We start from the raw sequence: 15036 nt of genomic DNA, 5'->3' as shown, positions 1-15036 counted from the left end.
GAATAATTGGGAATTTTATCGTTTATGTTAAGATTGTATTAAAATTGATTATTATATTAATTTATGAATATTATTGCTATATTACTTGATAAAAATTGATGACTTAGATGTGAATTGCTTGAGATGTGCGTATGGAATTGAATTATGAGATGTTGTGTGGAATGTGAATGAGATGTGATTGTGGTTCTTCACACCTATGACCAGGGGTGAGCACGGCCCGAGATTGTTACGTGAGTATCGTGACCTTGGTTAACATGTCAAGGGTGAGCACGACCCTAGGTTAGGGGTAACGTGACCTTGGCACAATCTTATATCAAGGGTGAGCACGGCTCTGGATTGTTACGTGGATATCGTGACCTTGGTTAACATGTCAGGGGTGAGCACGGCCCTAGGATAGGGATAACGTGACCTTGGCACAGTGTTATATCAGGGGTGAGCACGGCCTGAGATTGTTAAATGGGTATCGTGACCTTGGTTAACATGTCAGGGGTGAGCACGACCCTGGGATAGGGATAACGTGACCTTGGCACAGTGTTATATCAGGGGTGAGCACGACCTGAGATTGTTAAATGGGTAGCGTGACCTTGGCATAGTGTGAAGTGCAAGATTTGTGATGATTTGGGTGATTGAGAATTATGACGTGATGACGATGCATGATTGATTGAAATACGATATGTTGAAATATTTATGAATATTAAGTTATAATAATATATTGTGTTTTCTTATGTGCTATATATATAGATGTTTTCTTTTCTCACCGTGCGATTTGTGGATATTTTAGGTGAGGAAGATATGGCTACGAGTGGTATCTAGAATGCCAACGGTTGAATTGTCGGGATGCTCTGATATTGTAACATCGGGGCAAAGGATTTTTTTAGAACATAAGTTTTTATTGTAAATGTTATTTTTGAAAATAATTTGAAAACTCTTGCGTTTCATTTTTGTTATTGTGGTTATTGAAGGATAATTTTTAAGATTCTCATGTGAACCCTTTTACCGAAATTGAAAATTTTATTTATAAGTTTTTATTATTACAATATATATGTTGGGGTAGTAAGGGTGTCACAAGTACAAATATTCTTTAATTATCTTATCTCTAGTCGATGTAGGACTTGTAAAATGAGGGTTGTCTTTTACTTATATATTCTTTTTAATTTTCTTATTTTTTTTAATTATCTTATCTCCTAATTAATTATTTTTATCAATAGTCGGTCCCCTCAAGTTTAGGGACTATTGAGTTTGATAATGGTGAGTAATCTGGTACCAACTTAGAATAGTAAGTTATAGGTCTAACTCAACACTACAAAACAAACTTATAAGGTGAAAGTTATCATCCATTTATATACTCTTTAATTATCTTATTTTTAGTCGATGTGGGACTTAAGTTTTTCCTAATAAATAATTATCGTTAATAGTAAATTTTGGTATGATGTAAATATATTTTTAATGGCCATTATATATTAGTCATTAATATTTTTATTAAATAATAAAATAAAGGTAATTAATTTATTGTCGCTAATTAATTGTCGCTAATAATAAATTTTGTTGTAGTGGATGTCCACAAATATTTCATTTTAGTATTTATTGTAAAATACAAAATGAATACGTAATAAGCAAAGGAAACAATGTAATTTTGTTCAAGAAAATGAGAATGTGTTTACAAAGATGGTTATTGTATGACAAAAGGAGAATATACATAAATGAACTTTTGGGAATCAAAATGGTAACGACCAAAGGTATTTGCTATATAAGTGACGCTTTTCAGATGAACAATACTAATACTACACTTCAATAGCTTTGGTTACTCGTCAATAAACTTTAGAAGATAATAAAATTCAATACATCATTTTACCTAGTTTCTAGTTTTGCATGTGATTCGCCCCAGTTCAAAATTTGACACGATACTTTTGATAGGCCATTTTTGTTTTTTATTGTAATTTTATCCTAATTTTTGCCTAGATCTCTCTTTTTAATTTTCAACCTACCAAGTCATTCTAACTTTTACCTAGATCGCCCTTTCAAGTTTTTAGTCTTGTGAGCTTTTTCTAGGTATAATATTTCTTCAGCGTATCAAAATTCATAGGATGTGGAAGGTCATTGTCATCCATGTTTGTGAGGATTAGGGCCCCTCCAAAGAAAGCCTTATTAATTGCATAAGGTCCTTTAAAAGTTGGTGCCCATTTATCAAAATGATCTTTTTGAACTTGTAGAATTTTCTTAAATACCAAATCTCCTTCTCAAAACTCCCTAGATTATACTTTCTATTCAAATGCCTTGTTCAATCTTTTATGATATAACTGGCCTTAGCAAATTGCATTCAACCTTTTTCCCTCAATGAGATTTAATTGGTCCAAACAAGCTTGGACCTGCTTTGCTTGTTCAATTCAACTTCCATTAATATACTTAAAACCTCAATTGGAAGGACTACTTCCATTCCATAAACCAAGGAAAATAGGGCTTCCCTAATTGAGGTACGAATTGAAGTACAATATTCATGTAAAATAAATGGAAATATCTCATGCCAATATTTATATGTCACCACCATTTTTTGAATGATTTTATTGATGTTCTTATTTACTACTTCAACTGCCCCATTCATCTTTGGGGGATATGGGGAGAATTATGATACTGAATTTTGAAGTAAACACATAATTCTATCATCATCTTATCATTCAAGTTGGTTGTGTTGTGAGTAATGAGTTTACTTGACACACTGTAACAACAAATCAACTCTTTTTTATTGAACTTTACAACCACATTTTTAGCCACATGGACATATGAAGTAGCTTCAACCCATTTGGTGAAATAGTCAATTACAATTCATTAATAGGACTAATGACATATATCCATTCCCTATATCGAAAATGGCCAAGATGAAGAGAAAACATTAAGGGAAGTTGGTGGAGCATTGATGTTATTAGCATATGTTTGGCATTTATAACATTTCTTCACATAATTAAAGCAACCACTCTTCATGGTCAATAGGGATGGCATCAGGGTAGGTAGGTGCAAGTTTTAATATCCCTGTCCCTATACCTTATACTCATCATCGTTCTCATACTTAACTGATATGGTATTAATTTGTATCTCCATCCCTATCCATGTTTGGTACTAGGTATATTTGTACCCGTTCATAAATTAATTAAATATTTGTTTACAAATAAATATTAAAAAATAATAATTTCAACAAAGTAGCAATTTCAAAATTATAATTAAGTTTATTTTGGCATAAATTTAAAATAGAGTAAGAATTACATAAATAAAGTAAATTCTAAAAAAAATAAATTAAGTTTCTAAAAATTCAAAGAGAGGATTGGTACGAGTATGGATAAGAGGCAGGTAAGTATATACCCATCCCCATCCTCGTACCTGATTCAATAAATGAAGTATTATCCGTACCCGTATCTATCCTTAGACAAACTAGATATTCTCCATCAAAGTTAGAAATATTTTGAACATTACCTATGGTTACGAGTTTATTTATCATCCCTAATAGTCAACTAATATTAACTAACTCTTAAGATTTTTCTTGCCATGGCATGCCCATTTGCATGTGTCAGAAGAACCTTCATAAACCTCTTTCATTATCCTTTGTGTTTCGACAATATCTACACATCTAAGAAAAATCATATTACAATTTCTCTTGTACAACACATTCCCATTTAGAAAGAAACTTGATAGAGATGAGGATGTGACACAAATTTTATACGCATTAGATATGAGGACAAATATGTGTATAGGGTATAAACTTGGAGACAAAAATATTGAAACCCTTATGTGCCTTGTCCCATCACATTGTCATGCCTAGGTGAGGAGAAGTTATAGACTTAATAAATTTAGTTGGTTGAAGTTAAATGTTGGGAGAAGAAAGAAGGGATCAAGATAATAGATAAAAATCCCTATCGTAACATTCTCGTTCAATGAACAATAAAAATTATAAGATAATGCTTATTTTATGCAATTATGATTTATAATAAATAAATATTTTTAAATATATAAATTAGAATAGTTATATTAAGTGAAATTATTTTTAAGAACTATTTTTTATATATTTAATATATTTAAAGATAATTATTTATTTAAAATTTTAATTATATAAAAGAGACATTTATTTTATGTATAACATAAATTGAAATATTAAATTAAAATTTTAAATTATTTTTTTTAATCAATTTTTAAGAATAAATCTAATTGTGAAAGAAATCTTATATTTTGGTGTAATTTTCATATTAAAATTAGGGATTTAATTAAAAGTATTTAAAGCAAATAAAAATAAAAAGTTAATTAGTTATCATATGGAGACAATATAAATAAGAAGCACATGCTTTCATAATCTTTAATAAATAAAAATAAAAAATAAAATTAATGTTTTACATATATTTTAAAGTGCACTATAAAAAAATCATGAGTTTTTCTTCTAAATTACATTTTATAATAAGGATAAGAGAGAATAATTATATATATATATATATATATATATATATATATATATATTCTAAAAATAAAATAAAAATGGAGGGACCATGACAATCCTTCCCTTTCTAAACTCTGCCACCACTTATGGCGATATCATATTAACTAAACATTTTCAACTAATTGCTTGACAAAATAAGAAAATCAAACTATTTACACGTTGAGTGAATTTTTATTCCTGTTTTGGAGCTAAAAATCCCATCAAATTAAAGTGATAAAAGAAGCAAAAACTACTATTATTTTCTTCTGAGAAACTTGCATTGCATATGATGCGATTTCACTACAACAAAAGGTATAATTAACCGCAATTATTTAGTGGCAATAAGACAATTGTCTGCATATCATTATTAGCTAAAGTGTTTAGTGGCCAATAAAAATTAACCGGTAAAACTTTATTTATAGTGGTAATTTTTAAAAAATTTTGTTAATATTAAATTTTCATTTGGAATTTATTTTTTTTACAAAATTCCTCACACTCTCGATGCATAACGCAGTCTTATTTTTTTCTTTGCCTCACTTCTCACTGTCTCATCTCACTCTCACTCTTGTGTGATTTCAAGCTTCTGTCATGGCTTCTTCTATCTCTTGGGCATAGCTTTAATGGTTGCGTCAACTCATTCTCGTATTGGATCCTCATATGGTAATATCTCTTGTGATTTTGTCTTCAATTTCAATTTTAGAGTTTGTTTTGTATGATTCATTTCTTTTTTTTTCCATTTTAAACTCTTTCTCTATCTTCATCTCTTTCTATTATAGAATGAATGTTTCAATTTGATTGTGATTTTTATGTTAATCTTTTAAATACAAAATAGTTATGTTTGGAATGTTTGGAAATTTTGGAAAATTTGGTTTGGGAAGGCGAGTTGCTGGGCATGTTGATCATGCTTTGTTGTTATGTATAAGTTGCTTCTGGCATAATTTTATTGTATAAGTTGCTCTGTTGCTGCATTATCCACATGCTTAGGGTAGATTTGAAATAGTGGCAGTTCTTAGAGTCTTGTTTGTATTTTTTTTGTTGGAAAGTTGAGATTTGATTTGTATTTTAAGTGGCATGGTTGATATGTGATTTGATATATTTAATTGTGCATTTATATCGTTTACTGTAATTATAGCTGTGGCCATTTTTTTGAATGTGCATCTCGACATTGTGATACATGGTTTTGATTTACACCCGAGATTGCTATGTTACTGAATTTTCTGCTTTTATTTCCATGCATCATTTTTCTTGTTTCTTTTGTCATCATTTTCTTGTCAATTTTTTTCAGAAATGAAAATTTGTTGAATATGTAAATTCTCAAAAAAGGGAGTTGTTAGTTTTAGCAGCAAAATAAAGGAATTTTGGATTAATTGGACCCATGGTTAAACCAGTTGTTACGGAAGAAGCTTTTTTGGTGCGACATTTGGGTGATTCTGTTCTTCAAGTTAGCAAACAGAAACTCAAAAAATAAGCTTAGTTATCAATTAAATAACTTTTATTCTACAACAGATTTGATTCTTTAGATTAATTCCGAAGGATTGACTCCACTATATTCAAAATAGATTAGACTCCTAGAGGCTAGAATATTAGGACGCAATTATGAAGCATCACCTCTTCCATTGGACCCAAATCTCGGATGTCTTGCTTCTCAGTTGGTAGAAATCTCACCCTTACATTCTGTAATTGTAGATATCTGTCTTTGAATGTAGAATCATGATCCCTAAAGTCAAATTCCTATGGAGGAGATACATTCAAACTTCTAGAAAACAATCTGGTTGTGACTAGAATTTTTGTGAAACTAATATGATTTTTATCTCTCACCTTCCAATCAATGGGATATACATAAGAATACCCATCTTCATAGTCTACAAAAGCTCGATATCTGTCTGGAACTTCTACACAACAAAGAGTAATTTAATTCCAAAATTTCAGAAGATTATGACTTATCTAAGTTTTACACATGAGCAAATACCTTTAGTAAAGTGAAGCTCAATAACACAAAATGTTATCACATCAAAAAGCATGAATACCTTAAGCAAAGAGCAGCTTTGCTGGTTGTAAATTTGCAGTTAATGCTCCAATACCCAACAATAACGGTCTTCTCTGGCAATGGCTTGAAAAATGAAAATCATTAGCTTTCCTCTTCTCTTCTTCATGCACTCTGATTTTCAGTCTTCCTTAACTCTCATTGATATTCATTTGCGATTTTCTCCAACTCTATAATTGCCATCTTTACCATTCATTTTCTCGTGTAACAACTACTCGAATCTTGATACCTCTGGGCCAGATCAACCATTCAAAAAATAAAAGATCCTTTTCAAGTAGAGCTTTTCGTATAACAAATTTTAGTAAATCAAGAGAGGGATATACTTATTCTCAAGTTAGAATAAGAGTTTACTTAATAGTTAATACGGAAATAATAATAACATTTAAAAAAAGAAATCGTAGTGTCCAAACAGAATTTGTTACATCTAAATAAGTGTTTCATGCACTATGATTAACAATAAAAGTGATAGTGGCAAAAAACCTTGTTTGGATAAACTTTTGTGCGAGCACTTAAAAGAGAAGAAAATAATCAGGTAAAATGAATTAAACCTCTTTTGTTAGTAGAACTAACTTATGCACTTCAATTTTTATAGAAGTTTTCTGATCTAACTTCTCCAGAAGTCGAAATGCATGTTAATTTTGAATTCTGGAAAATTTGATTATTATTTTTTGTTTCTTATATTATTAGTACTTATAGAGAAGTTTTTTCAAACAAAGCCTTATTGGATTATATAGCGGAAGCTCTTTATGACTTGTTTCTTTGTGTTTAGCATTTGGTCCATGAAGCATTGCTCTTTGTTAATTTGTGTGGAAGATGTAATTGAGTAAGTGATTCTTGTGTAGCATTTAATTTAGTCAAGTTCTGATACAAAAAGCATCATAACATGAAACTTTTCTATTTTGTTATATTAAATGATTCTTGGGGAAAATGACATGAGACTAGTACCTAGTGTTGTTGTGTAAGCTTTGAGTTTATAACAACAGACTTCTTAGTAATAGTTTGATGACGTGTGCCTTGGATTTCCTGCATTTCAGGTTAAGTGCTTACGATTTCTGATGTAATGTAGTTATTCATTCATAGTTATCACTTTGTAGTAGATCTTGTACAATCTATGAGACAGGAATTTCCATTACTTATGGCTATTGCATTGCATATGCAGATTCTAAAGAGAAAAGTCATCAACTTAATAACATTTGTCTTGAGAATTTATTTGACATCAACTTAATCCTATTAGGCCATAGATGGGATAAAGCCTACAAGGGCAGAAATCTTTATATTAACTCATAAGAAACGTAAAGATGGAAGACCATTGGATGAAATGTCTGCAAAAATAGTGGTTAGATTTTTTTAAGCAATTTTTATACTTGTACATATTATATATGACATTCGAATTATTTTGAATATTTTTATATTAATTGTGAGTATGCAATAACTTCAAACTTGCTTACATAGGATGTGATGCAAGAAAAATTGAATAATGGTGAAACATCTAATGAAAAACCTATTGATAATGTTGCTTGGGAAGGAGATGTGTATTCCCAAGTATTGGGGCTGAAAGAAGTGGCTATGTTCATGGCTTAGGACTTGGTCCAACACCTTTTTTGTTGTGGGGTTCTAAATCTTCCATAGGAATTACTTTTGCTGATAATATATCTAATGAGGTAGTACAAAGATTAGAGCAAGAAGTGAGGATGTTAAAGGAGTTAAAGGAAAAACATGATGAAGAAATGAATTTGATGAATCAAAATCAAGATAGATTACTTTTAGAACTATCTTTCATTAGAAAATTCATGTATAAACATTTTCCAATGGAGCTATCTATGCCTCAAAAGTTCAATGGAAGCTCATTTGGACAGGTATGATTCAAATGCTTTTAAACATTTTTTTTTCCAAATTTTGATTGTAAAAGACAATTTTATTTTCTTATGTCTTAATTAGGTATTTGTTACTAATATTGGCCAAGAAAAAGTACCAGAAATGCCACACATGTCCTTTGGTACTCATGGTAATTTGTTAATGCTTTTTGTTTTTGTACCTATAAATACTCTTTGTAAGGCGTACATTTTAACACTTTTTTTCTTTTTGGATTTGTAGAATCACAATTACCTACAAAATCTACTACAAATATGAAAATAGGTTTGGCCCATGTCTTCTTGTTTTACACATGCTATTTTTTCTTATAGAGGTTTAAGTTACTTTTGTAAAAGCATGGGTAACATGAACAATAAACTCATGGATATAGGCTCTTAATTACACTTAAGGCAATAGGATAGCAACTTGTATAATTAAATGACTTTTAATAGTGTGTTTACAAATCTAAATTATCTACTTGTTGATTTCTTGTAATGTCTCAACACTCAAACTTTTTGTTTGGATTTGTAGAATCACAATCAACTAAAATTCCAACTGTTATAATGAAATCAGGTTTTAAAAAAATATTGTTGCTTCTCTTTAGAGTATTTAATTTTTTTTTGTAGAGTAATTTGATTTATTATAATATGTAGAGGCTAACAAAAACAATATGGTTCAAGCTGATGACCTCACTTCCTTGCTCAAGCTTCTTAGAAAAGATAATGATGAAGCTGTTCGCATACTAGCAGCAAAGGCAATTGCCAATCTGTCCATGAATGGTGATTATTTATTAGACATTGTGTTAACAAAGATGTTGTTACTGTTTTTGCTCATAATTTCATTTCCTTATGATGATTAGGTTAGAGGAGGAAAATTACTGTATATTCTGTTTAGATAGATGATGCATATGAACCCATTTTTTTATTATATATTAGATGCTAGGTAAATAAAAAATTTAATTTGGAAAATACCTAAAAATAAATTCCTGGTCGAGTTGTCGCTCTACGCTTCTAGTTCCATGAAGTTATTGTAGCCTTTTTTATAAGCTTAAATATCATATTTAATTTATTTCTTGAATAAAGATAAAATTCCAAGTTGTTATGCTTTTGTCTTAACACGAAAAAAGAATTCATGAATTACGGTTAAAGCTGATAGTTGCTTTTTATTGATTGTACTATTTCATGTGTTATTTTCATTGAGTTTTTCATGCTATTGGTTGTTTCCATTCTGTGCAAGTTGAAAAATAATTGGATGTGCAAATAGTATTAGGACCAAATTCACTCTGAATGCTTTATTTTAGAATTATAAATTTCGAGTCCTTGCATCTAGAACATAGACAAGCACAACATCTTTGGCTTTTTTAATTCATGCTAAATTGTGTAATTTGGAACTAAAGATGTTAAGATCCACATATTACACCCTTTTATGGTATTGGTAACTTTATAATTAATGTTCTCAATTGGAATTTATAGATAAGATGGTGGAATATCCTCTGCCATAAGAGAGAAAGGGAGCATAGCTCGTGATGCTGGTACATATAATTAACTGTTTGGATTCTTTGGGATTTCAACAGTCTTCTAGAACTTTTCCTTGATCTATTTTTTGTCCAATGAACTACTTGGCTGAATTTACATGCATGTTGCTTCCTTTATTAAATTTCTGTTAATATATGCTCCTCATTTCATTTCATTTGATTGGGAAAGTTTTTTAGGTACTTTTTCTAATTTTTTTCTTCTTAGGCATCCCAGGTCATGGTTTTTTTGAATAAAGAAAAATAAAATTCACCTATTTGATTTAAGTTTCATTACTAGATAGAACACAATGGCTTTCTGAAATAAGAAAGACTAAATTCACCTATTTGATTTAAGTTTCATTACTGGATATATTTTCCTGGTCGAGTTGTATAATGCAGAACTGAATCATTAATTTTGATCTAAAGAAGTTAGGAGGTAGACTATGTTGCTTACAGGAACAGAGAACTAGTAGTCCAGGAGGTAGATTATGTTGTCTTTTCTATTGGTCAATTCTTACTAATTATTGGAATACATGTATGTAGTGACATCCATTTGTTTATTTTGTGCTTTGCAGGATTCAATTGCAATTGATGAAGACCTTTTAGACATTTTAGCAAATAGCACCAGATCATTATATACCTTGCTTTCTTTGGGGATATGACTATCTTATAAATGAAATTATGTAATTTCTTTGGATCATGACATCATTTACTATTCATTTTATATTTTCAATGGTTTCCTTGGTATATCAAGGATATGATAAACTCATAAATTTTGCATTACTCTAATAATGGACATCTAGTGTTATTGCAAATATGTAGTAATCATATCAAAAATTTATTATTCTCATTATTTTTATGAGAAATGGTGAATGAGAATATTAGTAAAGAAAATAGTTTGCTTTATGTAGTAATCATATCAAAAATTTATTATTCTCATTATTTTTATGAGAAATGGTGAATGAGAATATTAGTAAAGAAAATAGTTTGCTTTTTAAAAAATCAATGGTTGAAAAATTGAATTTGATTCCCTCATCAATTTCAATGCATGGACTAAAAATAATTTTATTTAATTGAATTTAACTAGTTGAGTATCAATAAGCTATCAAAATAAATTATTTTATTTAATGAAATTCAATTGTATTTCTATACAATTTTTTTTTTACATATATGAGAATCCATTATTTAATGAAATTACTTTTAGTGACTATTAAAATTGTTGCTAGAATTGTCATTAGTTTTTTTTTATTTTTCTCAGCCATTTAAAAGGTCTTTATCAACACTTACTTTAAATGCTACTAATAGTTTCACCGACTCCAAATACACCCGCCATAATCTAATTGCCGGTAAAGATATTAATAGTCATTTGTATGGTCACTAAATAACATAAAAATTGCCACAAAAAATAATTTTTGGTGTTGTGTTTCATTCCAAACACAAACTATAAATTAATAAATTAAGGAATACTTAGATAATTTTTTTTATCAATATTTATACCGGAGGAAAATATAAAAAAAATGAAATAATTTTTTTTATAAATTAAAATTAATTTGTACATGAATTAATTTGTAAAAATTCTTTCATATTAGTTAAACTTATTTAAACTTATACATAAATTTATTTTTTAATATGTAAAGAAACTAATTTCATTTTTTTCTTTTTATATATTTCTCTTTTAAAATTTGTAGAGAAGTTTATCAAACAAACCTAAAATACTACCTAGATTAGAATTTAAACTCCTTTAATTCAATTTTTTCCCTTCATCATTACAAAGGTAAACTTTATATATAGATAAACATCTAAGAAAATAACAAAAGGACCACCATTGATAGAGAAAGTTTACAACATTTTTTATCTATCCTTAACCCTTGGAAAGATGTTTGTATACAGAGAATTTGAGTTAGTTTGAACTTACAAGATTTTTCGGTGTGATTAGTTTATCTATTGATCAAAGCTTCATATTGATAAGTAGTTTTTAAAAATGACTATAATAAATCTTTCAAGTTTTCTTTGTAAATTTGCTTCATCTTTATTCTTCCCATGAAGAAGTTTTTGTTGGTTTTAGATTAATATTTTTTTACTAAATTATCACTTCTTTTATATATATATATATATATATATATATATATATATATATATGGGCCTACTTATCATTTTTGTTTTTGAAAAGGGAGTGAAAAAAGATGTTGGGCTCAGATGTAGCTACTTGGACATTTTGGAAAAAAAGGCCCAATTTTCTTTAGATTCCGGTATACCTACTTATGAGGCGGCCCATCATTGCTTGGGATTAACTGAGATATTGGGCTTGGGATATTTAACATTGGGTTCATGATATATACACCTCCTTTTTTCTATAAATACACCTCTTTTTTTAAAAAAAATAATTAAATTTTAAAAAAAAAATTTATCTTTTTTATTTTTTAATTTTACACCCACAACATTTTATTTAGTAAATTTTTACACATCTTTCCTCTTTTTTCTTTTTTTTCAATTTTTATATGTACTTCCTTACCTTTCCTTTACCCCACCTATTTTAGTAGTATGTGATAATTGAAAGAGAAAAAAAGTGTGTGAATAAAAAGAAAGTAGCAAATTAAAAGTTAAAGGTGTAAAATTAAAAAAATAAAATAAAAATGACAATATTTTATAGTTTTTTAAAAAATAAAGGAGGTGCACTATAAAAAGGCTCATGATATATACACTTCCTTTATTTTTTAAGTACATCTCCTTTATTTTTTTTTAAATTATAAAATATTGTAGTTTTTTTTTTAATTTTCTAATTTTACACCTTCAATTTTCAATTTGCTATTTTCTTTTTTTTTTCACACACTTTTTTTTTCTTTTAGTTTCCACATGCTACCAAAATAGGTGGGGTGAAGGAAAGATAAGGGGGTGTATGTAAAAATTGAAGAAAAAAAAAAGGAAGATGTATGAAAAAAAATACTAAATTAAATATTATAGATATAAAATTAAAAAATTAAAAATTAAAAATATTTTAAAATTTTAATTATTTTTTTTTCAAAAAGGAGGTGTACTTATAGAAAAAAAGAGGTGTATATATCATGAACCTTAACATTGTTGTTAAATAATGTTCAATGTTGTTGAGGGAAAAAAAACGTGTGTAATCTTGTCACTGCCACGAGTGTTGAATTATATATGACTCTTTAAACGTTCAAAAGTCTAAAATTTGCATTTGACTTCAATCTTAGATATATATATTCCTTCCATCTTATAATTAGTGTCATATTTAAAAAATAAATAAATTTTAAAATAAATATTATGTTAAATTTTTAATATAATATTAATTTTTTCTTTTTTACTCATAATATTGTTTTAAAAATGATTATTATATTATATTATTTCTAAAAAACAAAATTAATCATGAAATTAATTTTATAAAATTATTATTTATTATCTATTTATTATTTTTTCTTAATTTGTATAAAACAACTTAAGATCCACACATATTTGTGCAGCTGTAGAAGAAAAAAACATTTATTTTTGCAAGTGATTGTAAGAAAATCATTAACCTCATATTTTCTAGAAATCGTGTAAAAGAAACTAAATAATGGGATAATCTTCAAATTCAGAAAAGCATGAGGAATTGTTTTTAAGTCGATTAATTATTATGACAAGGAAACAACGTAACGTTTGAAAATTGGGGAGAAATTAAAAAAAAAATAAAAAATAATTGTATCCATATCATATGAATCATGTTTTGCTAAAAGCATGGAAAATTCGTCAAACATGGCCTAATAATTATTGAAAGGTAAAAGATAAAGAGTACGTCAAAATTACTGTGTAGCGTGGTCAATACCACACGCAATCTAAACCCATTCGCGCGTCTACATTAAACAAAGGAAAATGCTGCATCCTCCGAATGAGTAAGCCAAAATTTCTTCCGAAATATTAAAAAATTAATTTAAATAATAAAATGTTAAATTAAATAATTATTTTATAATATATTTATTAAAAAATAATAATATTTTAATAATTTGGACGATGAATTCTGTAGCAATGCTCTAAAACAAAGTACTCTTAATTTCACAGTTTCATTGAAACAAGTGGAGAGCATTTGGCGGGTTCGTATATAAGAACTATTTTTATTACCATGCACATGCAAAATATTTATATTATTTAATTAAAATTTATAATAAATTATATATAAATAAGTTTTATATTTATGTATTTTAATATGTAAATTATATTATAATTAAAATTTATAATGAATAAATATTATACACATAAATATTATATTTAAAATTTATGATAAATAAATATTTTTAGACATAAAAATTATATTTTAAATTTATGATACATAGTTTGTATTGTGATAATTTTAAAAAAAATATATTAAAATTTAATCTAAAGATAATATGTAAAAAAAATTAAAAAACCTTTTTATTGAAAAAAAATTCTAGAATTTTGTTTTAATTGGAGAAAAACTTCTAAAATACTTTTGTTAAGATAATTAATTTCATTTATACATACAGAGTGATTATTGTTGTTAAAGAGGTAAACAAGTAAAAACAAATTAACCAGTTGAAGCTTTTTCAAGTGATCCGTTCAATTTATTTATTTACAAGAATTAATGAAAACAATAACATTTAAATTTAAAAATTCTTCCATATAACTTAAATTTTATATCACAATTCACTAAGTCAATTTTGGTAGTTAAATTGATCTATCAATTGGATGTCTTGCTAGTTATACTCTATTTATTTTAGTCTGACTTTTAAATAAACTGTAACCATTTATTACAAGCGATTTGGTTCTAAATATAGTTTCAAACTCTAATTTGTATATGGCTTTTGATACATGTTGTACCAGTTTAATATACCTCTTTTGCCGTTAAAAATAAATAAATAAACAAACAAACGAGAAAGAATTGATGACAATTATAAAATATTAGTGATGTCAAAACACTTTTAAAAATAAGATAAAAATTAAAATTAAATAATAAAAATATGTTAATTCAATTAATACTGTGATTTATTCATGATAATAAAGTATTAATATTTTTAATAATAAAAATGTATAAAATATGAAAATTAAAGTGATTATTAAAAGAAATATCTCTTTTTATATTTTATATATTATATATTTTCTATGTTATATATTAGTATAGATAAGTGAAAACCAGAGACAGATGAATATCTTGTGTGCTTTGCATGA

At 27.5% G+C, this 15036-nt stretch overlaps 1 protein-coding gene and 1 pseudogene across 22 annotated transcripts; one reads left to right on the top strand and one right to left on the bottom strand.

Annotated features, from left to right (window-relative positions):
- Positions 1 to 4943: 4943 nt before the first annotated feature.
- On the top strand, positions 4944 to 10626 carry LOC109817899 (uncharacterized). 22 transcript variants are annotated; one of them, XR_014432329.1, is made up of 8 exons: positions 4944 to 5113; positions 7732 to 7833; positions 7950 to 8353; positions 8436 to 8502; positions 8592 to 8633; positions 8880 to 8921; positions 9002 to 10342; positions 10437 to 10626. XR_014432329.1 is itself a non-coding variant. In XM_029268730.2 (7 exons), the coding sequence occupies exons 1-6, from the start codon at positions 8189 to 8191 to the stop codon at positions 10299 to 10301; spliced, it is 456 nt and encodes a 151-aa protein (XP_029124563.1). In that variant the 5' UTR covers positions 6560 to 8188; the 3' UTR covers positions 10302 to 10342; positions 10437 to 10626. The 22 variants fall into 22 exon arrangements, 8 of the variants coding, with proteins under 8 accessions (XP_029124563.1, XP_020238842.1, XP_082926807.1 ...); XR_003802781.2 differs by lacking the exon at positions 4944 to 5113 and having other exon boundaries at positions 6560 to 8353; positions 9002 to 9127; positions 9821 to 9879; positions 10288 to 10342; XR_003802780.2 differs by lacking the exon at positions 4944 to 5113 and having other exon boundaries at positions 6560 to 8353; positions 9002 to 9127; positions 9821 to 9879; positions 10261 to 10342.
- On the bottom strand, positions 6029 to 6746 carry LOC109817897 (photosynthetic NDH subunit of lumenal location 1, chloroplastic-like; annotated as a pseudogene).
- Positions 10627 to 15036: the final 4410 nt, after the last annotated feature.

The sequence above is a fragment of the Cajanus cajan genome, chromosome 3, assembly GCF_000230855.2.
Source record: "Cajanus cajan strain Asha chromosome 3, NIPB_CcT2T_4, whole genome shotgun sequence".
In the NCBI taxonomy this organism is placed as follows: Eukaryota; Viridiplantae; Streptophyta; class Magnoliopsida; order Fabales; family Fabaceae; genus Cajanus; species Cajanus cajan.
The sequence above is the reverse complement of the archived record's forward strand: the minus strand, read 5'-3'. Positions and strand labels throughout refer to the sequence as shown.

Excerpts from the sequence above, each read along its gene's own strand:
- LOC109817899 (XM_029268728.2), top strand. The coding sequence starts at position 8,189 with ATGTTAAAGGAGTTAAAGGAAAAACATGATGAAGAAATGAATTTGATG. Across the intron at positions 8,503-8,591 it reads CATGTCCTTTGGTACTCATG|AATCACAATTACCTACAAAA; the intron begins GTAATTTGTTAA and ends TTGGATTTGTAG. Across the intron at positions 8,634-8,879 it reads TACTACAAATATGAAAATAG|AATCACAATCAACTAAAATT; the intron begins GTTTGGCCCATG and ends TTGGATTTGTAG.